We start from the raw sequence: 12,831 nt of genomic DNA, 5'->3' as shown, positions 1-12,831 counted from the left end.
CATCACAGTCTAGAGCTCCTTCATGAGAGGCAGTGGAGCAGCAGGTACTGATCAGCTTCCCTATGGTGACCAATGATAGGACCCCAGGGAACAGCACCAAGGTGTATCAGGGGATGTTTAAATTGCCCACTACAAAAAGGTTCTTCACCAAGAGTGTGGTTTGACAGTGGAACAGGCTCACCAGGGAAGTGGTCACAGCACCAGGGCTCAAAAGGTGTTTGGTCAATGCTCTCGGGCACATGGCGTGATTCTTTAGGGCTGCCTTTAGCAGAGCCAGGAGTTGGACTCGATCTTAGTGGGTCCCTTCCAACTCAGGATATTCTATGATTCTGTGATTTTGTAACCAGTAGCGTTCCAGTAATGTACTAACAGGCATTTTAGATGGATAAAACTCCCCAGCTGCTGAACTACTAGGGCTTTCTTCCCCCTCCACACAGTGCGTGGCGGAGAAGAAACTGAGAAGCCCTAGAGTCCTGCCCATAGCCGGGCGGCCGCGCTCGGCGGGAGCACAGCGCTCTCGCTCCGGCGCTGCCCGCTGCTCCCTGCCCGCGGCCGGGACCCCCCTGCCTCGCCCCGCAGAGGCACATGACCGCAGCGGGCCCGCAGCCGGCGCTCCGCCGCCCGTTCCTCGAGTGCCGCCCGCCCGCCCGGCGCACCAGGTACGGGGGAGGGAGGCACGGAGGGAGGGCAGCGCCGCACGCTCGGGACCCGAGCCGAGCCCCCGCCCCGGCTCCCGCCCCGGCCACGGCCCCCGGCCCGGCCCCGCCGCTCACCGCGCCCGCTGGGGAGGCATGAGCGACGGAGCGGCCGCTCCGCGCCGCGGGTGAGTGCGCGGGGAGCGGAGCGGGGGAGGGAAGGCAGGAGACAGGCAGGACAGACAGGAGACAGACAGACAGGCAGGCGGGCGGGGACAGCCCCCCCAAACCGAAGAGGAGTTTATGGGAAAGCTTCGGCGAGGGGGTGCGCGGCCGCGGGAGGGGATGCGCGGCCCCGGCAGGAGTGCGCAGCCAGGTGAGGGCTCCGCGCTGGTGCCTTTCTCCTGCGTTTGGCACCGAGGGATGGCAGCCAGGCAGCGGCTCCCCCTTCCCGAAGGCACTGTCGGAGCCTGTGGGTCACTCTGGAGTTTTAACAGCAGAGGTGCGAAGGATACAGAGAGAAGGAAACTCTTCGCATGTTAAAACTCTCTTGTCCGCTTGCGGTCCTGCAATGGAGAGTCATATGTGGAGAAAGCCCAGGCACCGCACATCGAAAAAATTGCGGTGCTGAGCTCCAGAGGCTCCCCACCTCCTGCAGCTCATTTAACAGCTTTTTGGAAAAAGAGGCAGAATTGTTACAAGCAAGCCCTGCGGCAGTGCGCTGGTTTTGCAGCAGTGGCCTCCTCCCGCAGAGTTGGCCGGCAGGTGCCCGATGCCATCCCAGCTCCGGCCGGCCGTGCGAGCTCGGGGCGGGCAGCGTGGGAGGGTGCTGCGGAGATGCCGCTGTAAATAGCCACAGCACGCACAGAGCTTGTGTGTGACAGCAGCGTCCTGTGCACTGGCTGGCCACAAGCCTGCCTCCAGGATGTGTGCTCTGCTCCTTGAAATTATGTTAGTTAGAAAATGAAGAACTTTTTACATACTGTTTGGCTTTTGTGCCGAAACCTTTGTTAGGGTTTATATTGTTATGGCTTTGAAGCCATAGCCGTGCCTGAAGCCCTGCTGGCAACGTGATGTGCAAAATCCACCTTGTGTCCTATCAGACACAATTTACTGTGTAATCTTCTAGCCCGGACCAGAGAAGTTCCAGTGTGGCCACGTGTGAAATTAATGTGTGACCATCACATTAAAGTGTTTTTCTGTTGTATTTTGAGTTTATCTAAGGAAAACGTGAACAACTACTAAAAACAAACTGGTTTGCAGCTTTGGTGGCAAATCTTAGCTGCTGAGAGGTCCCATTTCAATTTCAGACCTGTTACAACCATCACTGCCTCATCTCCAGCATTTAAATTTAACTGCATGCTGAACAAATAGTGGATGTTCGAGATAATTTTGATTTCAAAGTTGCTGATTGGCTTTGGATTTAAATTAAAACCTGGGCTCAGGGCTCAAACACAGTATTAAGCTTTTATTAACATTTATAGGGGGAGTTGCTATAGGGAGGAAAGGTGTGTAGTTTAAAAGAAAAATTTGGCCCTGACACCTGAGCATTTTGCTTGGTGTTGAAATCATAGAAAAAGGGGTATGGATTAAAAATAGATGTTTAGCTTATTAACTGTCAATATGTCTGACAGAATTCTATGTATATGATGTTCTAGAAAAACAAAACTTAGGTTGATGAGCTAGCTTTTGTATTCGAAGCATTTGGCATTGCATGCAGCATTTTTGCATTTTCAGGGCTGCAAATAATATTGACTGAATTGACTGCGTGTGCTCTCAGCTGGAGAAGCAATATGAGATCTGTCTTTCATAAGTGGTAGCCTCCTTCTAGTCAGGCCCACCAGCAGTCCAGTAGAAGGTGTGATCTTCCACATGTACATGCACACACACTCACTCTCGAGGTGATTTTCCAAGATGTTCCACAACTAGTGAGAAGCCAGTTGCATGATATTAATGCCAAATACAAACACTTTTTTCTGTCCACTTTGTGGGATGAAGGTGTGTAATTAATTTGCTGATCTCACTGTTTTCTGAGTACAGAAAGAGATGGTCAGGCACATTTGAACAAAGACATCAGAAACCACCGTGCTCCATAAACCTACATTCCCCTCACAGTGCCCTTGGTGGCGAGAAATTTTTCAAACCTCTTGAATATAACACCAGGGCTTCCACCAGGGAAATCCAGGTTACATCGCAGCTGAGCTGAGGGATAAAAGAGTAGCTAGTTGGGTGCTGCTTCCCTTGTCTGTGCACCCAGATCCCAGGTTTCTCTTCCGTGGGCTACACTATAGGTGTTATCCCTGTGTTCACCTGGAACATGCCCAGGGAATGGGGAAAATTAGCTTTTTCAGTATGGATATAGCTCTTATATCTTACTCAGGTCACTAAGATAAATTATTAATGAGGAAGCAGTAAGGGATTCAGAGGTAAGCCTTTAAGTTTCAGTGTGAATCTGGGCATAGGGATCAAAGGTAAGAACAGCCAAATACCTGTGAGCTTCAGCTTTGAGGGAGGCAAATGATTTTGGGTTCATTTTGTACAAAAAGTCTAGTCTAGATGGTTGGTCATTAACTGACTGTTAATATGAGATCTTACAAAAACATTTTTCCATTTATCTTGAGTTCAACCTAAAATCAGAAGATTTGGGGTATTACTTTATTCTCTTTTGAGGTTCTGGCTTCACTTCTCTAGAAGAACAAGTCTTGTTCAAGTGTCTTAGATCCCTTCATAAGCAAGAGCCATTTTTAGGAGAGAATGTAATTGTTCTCATCTGAGAGTCTAGAGAACTGAGATAGAGCTCAAAAGACTATCCAAAATACAGAGTAAATTAGCATAGGAAATGAGTCAGGGAAACAAATTATTTGCTCCAGTCACAGCATTAAATTGCTTTTCCCTAACTCTCTGGAACTGTTAAGAAATTCATGGGCCATTCCTCTTGCAATGACTTGAAAAGGGCAGACATGCCTTTTATGCTTCTTTCTGATGTAACTGGTATTAAATATGCACTGCAGCTCAGTTACCTCAGATAACTGAACATAAATTCATCCATCTTCCACTTGAAATTCTGTTCCCAAATGTAACAGCTGAATATTCTTTCTTTTGTTTTCTATTTTTTGGATGAGTTGGACATTTCTTACTTTTGTTTTTAGAGAAGAATCTTTTTAGCATTCCTTAGAAACTAATTAAAATGCTTCCCTTTTGGCTTATTCTCCTAATTTATTAATACCACAAATAACTTTTCTTTGGTGACCCACTTTCATAGGTATCTGAACATCTAGCAAAATTGTAACTCATCAGGAAGGCAGTGTAGACTATTAAATAGCATCTCCAGACAGGAAGAAAATCCAAGACACTTCCTTCTTTGCCATGCAGAGTTTTACCCACCACACATACAGAAAATATTGCTCCATTCCCCAACTCAGTCAGCACCATTAGCCCAAAAGAACACACTTTATTGAGTAGACAATTGATTTAAATGTCAGAATGTAGGATTGCATCTATTCTCCTGCCTGAATTCAATTTTCACCCAATATCCACAGTGAAGAAACTACTCTTTGCATAAATATGAATTGAAATCTGGTCTGTGTGAGTGTTCAAGCAAATAAACTTTCTTTTCTAGCTCTCAGGGCAGCTCCCCAACACTACACTGTCATCAAAACCACTAGGTTTTGACTAAGATACTGCTTTTCATTGAATTATCTTAACAGCTTTGTGAAAATTACAGATTTGCATAGAAGAAGAGGATACTCACTGCTTTAATGAACATGATGATCAACAGGCCACTGGAAGTGACAGAGCTATACATATATACATAAATATACATATATACATATATAGAGTCTTTAAATCAGAGACCAACAAGCATAGAAGAGTACACTTAATTTCATGATCATTTCAGAAAGCACAAAGGTTGCTTTTTGGGAGCTGAAACTTTAAGAGTTATCACAAGGAGTGATTAATTACCCTGTGTCCTGCAGACCCTCCAACACTGGGCAGGTTTTAGGGGCAGTCTGCTCTAAGAGTGTAGTCTGTGGGTGTCCCAGCCCAAGGATACTCAGTGTTGCTGCCTTCTCTTCGAAGTCTGCTGAAGAACAACCCCTGACAGGAGAACCTAAGGTTTATTTGGTGACGTCTGATGAAGATTTGCTTTCCTTTTCAGTAAGTGTGGACGTCTGTGTAAGTGTGAGAAAATTATGGTGGCGTTTAAAGGAGTCTGGACTCAGCCCTTCTGGAAAGCCGTTTCGGCAGAATTTTTGGCCATGCTCATTTTTGTCCTCCTCAGCCTCGGCTCCACGATCAACTGGAGTGGAGCAGAGAAGCCCCTGCCTGTAGACATGGTCCTTATCTCCCTCTGCTTTGGGCTCAGCATTGCCACCATGGTGCAGTGCTTCGGGCACATCAGCGGAGGCCACATCAACCCTGCTGTCACCGTGGCAATGGTCTGCACGAGGAAGATCAGCCTGGCCAAGTCCGTCTTCTACATTGTTGCCCAGTGCCTGGGGGCCATCGTGGGCGCGGGCATCCTGTACCTTGTCACACCGCCCAGCGTGGTGGGAGGCCTGGGAGTCACTGCGGTAAACACTTCTCCTCTGCCTCTTCCACTAGGCTAGCTCAGACCCTGAGAAAATAGAATCAGTGTCAGGCAGAATGAGGAGAGCTCAGGTACAGATTTTAACAGCTTGCTGGTTTATTTACAGCATCCAGACAGGGCTTAAGGCTCTCCTTAGGATGGGTTTATGCAGCATAATAGCTGTTCTTTTTATAGAAGCTTTCTTTCCTAGAACTTCCCCAAATCTGATGACATCAGGTAATGTTAATTTACATACAAAATTTAAATAATACATGCATGAAATGCCATTTCTATATGGTCCGGGGAGGGGGGAAATTAATTCCATGCTATTATGATGGGGATTGAAAAAACATCAATTTAAAATGACATACTTTTGAAATAGATTGTGGCTTAGATTTCAGCTTTGTTCTAAACTAATAAGGAATGCCATCAGTTAGCCCTGTTGCAGGACTTATTAAAAATGCACTTGAGCTGCACACTGCTTAATTTTTAATTGAAATTTAAATTAATTAAGTCAGGGCTAATTAATGAATTTATAATTGAATAGTAAATTACAGTGCTCCCAAGAAAAAAAAATGGTGAAAGGGAACTGCAGCATTTGCAAATCCCCGTGTAAAAATAAACTATACTTCTGCAGTCTAACTTTGAAGTTCTAGTTAGATGTTACTGTTAAACCTTCTGCTCTCAGTCCAGCAGTGATTTTCCATTGCTCTCAAAACAAAACAAAAAACAACAACAAAAAAATTAAGTTAAAAAAAGAAAAAATAAAGGGAGAAGAGTGAAGAGGTGGGAATCTGTACCTCTAAAAGTTCATCATTGTCTTTCACTTTCTGCTACTTTAGAAATACCACTCATTGAAATACAATCTATGCATGTAATGTATTTCTGATTTGCAAAATCACCTTTTCTTCATTTCTGGTGTTTCTTTGCCTTCTTCCAGGTACACAGAGATCTTTCTGCTGGCCATGGACTCCTGGTGGAATTGATAATTACATTCCAGCTGGTTTTTACTATTTTTGCTAGCTGTGATTCAAAACGAAGTGATGTCACTGGTTCAGTAGCTTTAGCAATTGGATTTTCTGTTGCAATTGGACATTTATTTGCTGTAAGTTAATGGTTTCTCTTTAAAAAATAGATCCCTTTACCCTTTATGACTACTTCAGAAGTAAATGGAAACTTCTGTGACCTTTAGAGCAATTACAGCTATATAGCTGCTATATTCTTTATGCCAAAAGCCTTTTGGAATCTCAGCAGTGTCCCCTTGGGTAGAGTGTTGCACCAGAACTTTTCTGGCTGTTCATGCGATGACTTTTTTTTAACTTTGTGTTAAGACTCAGGAGAGTGATGCTATCTGCTGTAAAGAGGAGGAGCTGTACAAAACCAGGGTGTCCCATAGAAATTTAATCACTACCTCCCAGACTTTAATAACAGGCAACATTTTCTCTCTGCTTTAGATCAATTACACCGGTGCCAGTATGAACCCAGCTCGATCATTTGGACCTGCTGTCATTATGGGCAGATGGGAAAACCAATGGGTAACTCTCATGCTTCCTTCATCACGATTTTTCATACATCACTTGCTTTCAGTTATCTCTCCCAGTGTATCTCATAGAGACCATCCCCAAGGAAGACAGGCACTGACCTGCCCCAAGCTTAGGCATCATCATGCCCCTCACCTAGGACTGCAGTGCAGCATGCAGTGTGTTGGAATAGCATCTTACTATTTAGGGGCCATTTTGTGGAGGTAATAGCTGGACTAGAAAGGAAATAATATGAAAAGTTCAAAACAAACAAACAAACAAACAAAAAAAGGCAACCCAGGGAGACTGAAAGAATTGAACTGCTGGAAAGAAAAATTCTCCAAGGCAGATTGGAAACCCGTCTGGTCATGCTGGGGAGGAGTTATGGAAGTAATTCTGTTGAATTCACATTTCACCTGGTTCTGCAGCAAACTGGGACAGATGTATAAAATGAGAACAGGGACCCTCTGTGATCTGGTTCCTGGGGGAGAGCCTGCCTCAGCAAATGCCTGCAGTGAGAGATGAAGAGGTTGCAGTCTGGTATTTGCAGACCAGGCCAGATGTTACCTGCTTCAGTTTGAAAGTGTCAGCTTAGCCAGGAGCAGTGCACAGGAAACAATGTTATAAGCAGGCTGTGAATGATGCAGTAAATTTCTATAGCATCTAACGATCTGACATAAAAAAACATTTCATATTTTATAAGGGAGAGATGGATCACAGCTCAGCCTCACCTCATTATAGAGAGGGAAATCACTTCTAGGGACACTTTCAGTGCTAACTGAAAGAGTTGCATATTACAGTGCATGTAAGGATTTTCTTGATTTTTAAAGTATGAAGCCCACATTGCTCCCACTGCAGCTAATAATAGAAATAGCATTGTCTTCAGGCCCTAAGGCTTCAATTCTGCAAACACGATACCATGTGTAACTTTGTTCCCAAGAGTTATCCTATTGAGGCAGATTTACCCAGTTATCAGTGAATGGCTTGTTCATATGAAAAACTGCACTAGTTTTTCACAAGATTAATTATCCATACTCTGAGGAAGCCTGTAATTTATAACTAAAGCTATAAACAATAAACAAATGTACCATGGAGAAACTTGCAGGGGAAGCTTAGTTCCTGTCCTGGTCACTTGGAAAGACAGCTTTTTCTCCTCCTCCAGAGCAGTGAAATCAGCATACCATCGACAGGAGCCTGTGGGCTTTGGCACATACTAATGTTACTGCACTGGTGCCTGTCATGATGAAATAGATAGGTACCTAAAAAGTTGTGTTGTGTGCTTTGTATTCACTTATTCAAATTAGATTATCAGACTGTCTGTTATGGTTGAGTACCTGTTGTATTCTGTAGGGTTAAATGCCAAATTCAAAATATTTTGGAAACAAAATTTTGAAATACCAAAGCATAGCTTCGTGTTTGTGTGTATACTAGGAAGAGGTTTTTTCCCTTGAAAGTTCATTGTCATCTTGGTTCAAAATGCAGAAAGAAAATCACTTTTCTAGATCGATGTTTCCTTTGTGTGTCTTCTTGCAAAGAGTCCATATTCATGGTCTACAGCTGGCAATGAAAAGTTTAGAAGAGGTCTCCTATAAAGAGATAGATCAATAAAACTTGACAAAATTCTTTCACTTTGAAGAAGTAAGCCTGCTTTTCACTCTTCTTACCACTGCTATTTTAAAACCTTAATGCCTGGGGGTTTTCCCACCTCCTTTTTTGCAGGTGTACTGGGTGGGGCCAATAATCGGAGCAGTCCTTGCCGGTGCCCTGTATGAGTACGTCTATTGCCCAGATGTTGAACTTAAACGCCGCTTCAAAGATGTCTTCGGTAAGGCTACCCAGCCTTCCAAGGGCAAGTACATCGAGGTGGACGACAACAGGAGCCACGTGGAGACTGATGACCTGATCCTGAAGCCTGGCATAGTTCATGTGATTGATATCGACAGGGGTGAGGACAAGAAGGGAAGAGATCCATCCAGTGAAGTGTTGTCTTCTGTATGACTAGCAAGAAGCACTGAAAGCAGAGAGCAGCCTGCTAGCACGTCCACAGATATCCTTCCACCCATTAAAGAAACAGACCTTCTATAGAATGAGCACCTTCCACTTCTTGAAAGGTTTGGTGTGGGTAGCTGCATGGAGTGGTGTCACCAAACCATATGCTTGCTCAGTTGGAAGATTAGGACTTTGCTGTAATTAGGATTCCCCATCTATTATTCCAAATTTAGACTTGTTCCTAGTATTTTCCTTTCCTTCTTTCTGGAGCAACCCCAAAGTCAAAAAAAGAGATGAAAGCATTCTCCTTTAGTAAATCAGTCAATAATGAGATAAAGATAGAGATGTGTAACATTCAGATTGACAGTTAAGACGTATCAGGAAATGCCTATAGACAAGAAGACCTACTTATCAGATTGTTCTTCTGACACTTAATTGGCTGTTGTCAGCTCCGATTATAACATTTTACCCATTAAGGGTTCTCTGTGAGGTTCAGAGACAGCATCAGCACTATTTAATAGTTTTATCCACAGTCAAGCAAAGGAGTGTTGTTTCCACTCATGTACATCACTATTGCCTTGGAAACTACCTCTGAAAAGAATGATACTTTAACAGGCCTTTAAAAAAAATTCTATCAACCCATCAAATTTCACTCATGTGATTCGCCATATAAATACATTACTTTCATCCCCAGGAGTAAATATGCTGAAATGGAATGTTGAAGTGTACGGTAATAAGGCTGCAAAGCAGTTGATTGTACTTCATGCTCCCTCTTGTCATTGTCTATCTGTGAAACATTCTCCTGGGGTTTGACTATTGACCATTTAGTGTTAGCAGACTCTCAAGGTCATGCAAAGAGTATAAAGGCTTTCCTGTTACTAAATAACTTAAATAAGAGATATCAGAAGAAAAGAAGGCATATCTGTTTTCAGTGCACTTGTTTGAATACACATTTCTGTGCTAATTTATGTAAACTAAAGATTTAAATTACTTACCTATTTTCTTACGAGATGGTTGGAGATAGTGTTTTTTTAATTTATTAGTAATGCAGAGGGGTTTTAACTTTTAGCTATATTGAGACACTGATCGGGAAATATTTTTTTATAACAGATGATAAAAATATGACTGCTTCTGGCTTTTTTTGTCATAACAGATTCCTAACTATTTGAACAGGTTCCCTGCTTGTTCCAGTGTTCCTATAGTCATAAACTACACCTCTGGCAAAGGTTTTTTTATCTGTTGTTAGAAAAAGGTTCAACTGCTTGCAGGATGTTTTAGGGGGAAAAGGACATGAAGTGTGTTTGGTAAACAGTCATTCCCCTATAGAGGTTTTTGCCAGGCATAATCACCTCAGCAGAACATTTCGGTAAAGCTGTTACTTACTTACTGCTTTTGTTTCTGATCAGTGGCTTTGAGTTTTACAATATGCAACTGCAGAGCAGTCAGGAGCATGGTATTATTACTGTAATTATATAGTTTTTATTTTTAAATTGAAAAGCTACCCCTGCTTGTTTAGCAACAAGAGCAGAAAAAAAGTATTAGTCCTGACTGTGGGCTGTATTAGCCTCATCTGTTGTTTGACATACTCTACATGCAGTCTTTATTACAGGGAATTAGATGTTTCTAATGAGATAATAAACCACTACAGCCCTCAAATCTGTGCACTATGATCCAAGGGCAATTCTAGTATCCCAGCTTGCAGGCATGTATAGTCCCAGCACGTCCTTTTTCAAGTTTCACATTTTTCTTGTTTTAAACCCTGTTAGTGTGGCACATGTTCCCTGCACTGAGCATGAGATTCATGACTCCTTCGTGCATTTGCAGTTGAGTGTGGCTGGGGACCTGCAATGGACAATGTCAAATTGCAGATAAGAGCTCCTTCCCACAGCAAGGACTAAGTCTCCCAGGGAAGGGCAGCACAGATGTGGTGTTAGACCTCTGCTCAGACTGATAAATACCATTATGAAAAGATTCAATAAGAAAGATCAAAACTTGTTGGGGGATTTGCCTAGGCATTTAGTTGGGCACTTTTTTATATAGCTCCAATCTGTGTTTGTTAAAGGGACATTTTGGTTAAACCTTCTGCATGGCTTAAAAACACACAGAATTGGTGGATTTTTAAGCAAAGGTTTGCATTTTTTTTTTATTTAAAGACACTCCTTAATTTGTGAATTTTGCATGGTACTGTGTTATTTAAATAAGAAGCTGTGATTTGTTTTATGCTTAAGGGTCCTTTACACAAATGGCTTGATGTGTGTTTTCCTCACCCAGCCTGATTCTGCTGCTGAGGTGAGCATAATGTGAGCATAGCACCAGCCACCTCTGTTAGGAGGAGCTTTTTCCTGAAACACTCTGTATTAATGAACTGTGGCAAACTCAGAACCAGCCCCAGAAGCAGCAGAGCTCTTTGCTGAGGATAAGATCCTGAGACTTCTGAAAAGATCAGGGAAAAAGGGATGCTAAAACAGAGGCCACCAGACAGTAAAGGTTGATGCCATGCCATTAAACATTAGCAGGTGAGCAATGTGTGGTAGGTCTGCTCCTGATCCCACAGATTGAAACTCATGGAGGAGTTTGTCATTGACTACAATGGAAATGATCCTGAGGTTTTTTGGGCCTGATGGCTTCTCTTACACTCTTCACTGTGCTTTTTCTAAAATCCAAGTTTTTCAGCAGTATACTTAATTTTGGAAGAAGATGCATTCAATTTGAGGTTTATGACCCACCCTAAAGTAAATCCCTAGGAGTGGCTGTGGTTCTGCCCCACCACAAGACATCAGCATTCATATAAGGGAACAGCACTCTTCAGCATCTATTAGGACTTAGTTTAGCACAGGGATATGTGCTCCTCTAAGCTGTATTGCAATGGTATCATCACTGTACAATAGTCATACTTGGTTAAATAATAGACTAGTATGACCTTTCTATGGATTCAAGATACTTTTGCTTTAGTATTTTTTTAAATATATATTTTGATACTGTTTGAGTGAGATTTGTGTTCTAAAGCTCTTCAGTTCTATATGGCACCTTATAAGATACTTGATGTCCTCTTAAAACATTTCTTGTTTTTGGTGGGAAATGTTTTTTGTTTATGATGGTGGATGGATATTGCAGGAAGACTGCCAGGTCTGTCATCATTTTGGGGCCCCAAAAAATTGGATGAGTCTCACTCCTCCATGATGGCACAATTGTTTTCAATGCTATATTTGCACTTTAACAAGCATCTTCATAATATTAAGTCATTGGGTTTCAGAAAAGAAAACATGGAAGCTAAGGGTGATTCCATTGAAGCACACAAATACCTTTTAGGCTGTGTGTACCCTGAGGAATTCATCACCCAAACTCTAACTATTCTCAGGAAAAAAAATATAAAGAAACCCTGCAGCATTGAAGTTGTCATGATAACCCTTCTGTTGAAGTCTTCCACCTTTCAGTGGAAGTAGGAGTGAGATTCATCTCATGCTGTGGTTAACTTGTCACGTGTATTTGCATATCAGCTTTTCAAAATGTGCTTTATTTCTGATTATTAGAAATTACCACAGTATGTGCTTAGAAAGCTAGATGGCCATCTACCTTTCTTGTGCTTGATGGCAGAGCAGCTGCTGCTGTGCTCTGAAGCATCTTGTCTGCTGGCTGTGTAACACATTCAGGATATTATACACCATCCAATATTTTTAATATTTTTAAAATATGTGAGAATTTACATTGTGAGTCTTTCTTTTCAAGGTGAGAGATGAAAACACCATGCACAATTTTTTGTATCTCAATTTAGCCTGTGTGTATCTAAGTTTCTCAAGGACTTTCTAAATAGACAATATGTAAATAAAGACTGAAGTATTTTCTACCCACTTATATGATCTAAGTCATCCTGTTGCAGTTTGAAATTTAGGACAAATTAAGTAAAGCAAACTGTATATGGATTTTTTCACAAGACTGCTTATTGTTTAAGTGCTTAGTCACCATGATATCAGAACTAATGTAGTAGGACTTATAATTTCCATATGTAATATTTGGAATAATCTACTGAAAAATTCACTATAAAATAATACATTATTATCTGGTTCCCACATGTATTCTACTGTATCTCACACTACTGTTGCAAATAAACATTTGTCAA

General features: G+C 42.2%; 1 protein-coding gene across 2 annotated transcripts; it reads left to right on the top strand.

Moving 5' to 3' along the window:
* Nucleotides 1–566: 566 nt before the first annotated feature.
* AQP4 (aquaporin 4) lies at nucleotides 567–12,541 on the top strand. Of its 2 annotated transcripts, none has more exons than XM_033061343.2 (5): nucleotides 567–659; nucleotides 4,795–5,209; nucleotides 6,146–6,310; nucleotides 6,660–6,740; nucleotides 8,445–12,541. In XM_033061343.2, exons 1-5 carry the CDS (start codon nucleotides 586–588, stop codon nucleotides 8,721–8,723), a joined length of 1,014 nt encoding a protein of 337 aa, XP_032917234.1. In that variant the 5' UTR covers nucleotides 567–585; the 3' UTR covers nucleotides 8,724–12,541. The 2 variants fall into 2 exon arrangements, with proteins under 2 accessions (XP_032917234.1, XP_032917241.1); XM_033061350.2 differs by lacking the exon at nucleotides 567–659 and adding an exon at nucleotides 743–823.
* Nucleotides 12,542–12,831: the final 290 nt, after the last annotated feature.

Source organism: Catharus ustulatus, chromosome 1 (assembly GCF_009819885.2).
Source record: "Catharus ustulatus isolate bCatUst1 chromosome 1, bCatUst1.pri.v2, whole genome shotgun sequence".
NCBI lineage: Eukaryota > Metazoa > Chordata > Aves > Passeriformes > Turdidae > Catharus > Catharus ustulatus.
Note: the sequence above shows the minus strand (reverse complement) of the source record. Positions and strands in the feature narration are given on the sequence as shown.

Excerpts from the sequence above, each read along its gene's own strand:
- AQP4 (XM_033061343.2), top strand. The coding sequence starts at position 586 with ATGACCGCAGCGGGCCCGCAGCCGGCGCTCCGCCGCCCGTTCCTCGAG. Across the intron at positions 660-4,794 it reads CCGCCCGCCCGGCGCACCAG|TAAGTGTGGACGTCTGTGTA; the intron begins GTACGGGGGAGG and ends TTTCCTTTTCAG. Across the intron at positions 5,210-6,145 it reads GAGGCCTGGGAGTCACTGCG|GTACACAGAGATCTTTCTGC; the intron begins GTAAACACTTCT and ends GCCTTCTTCCAG.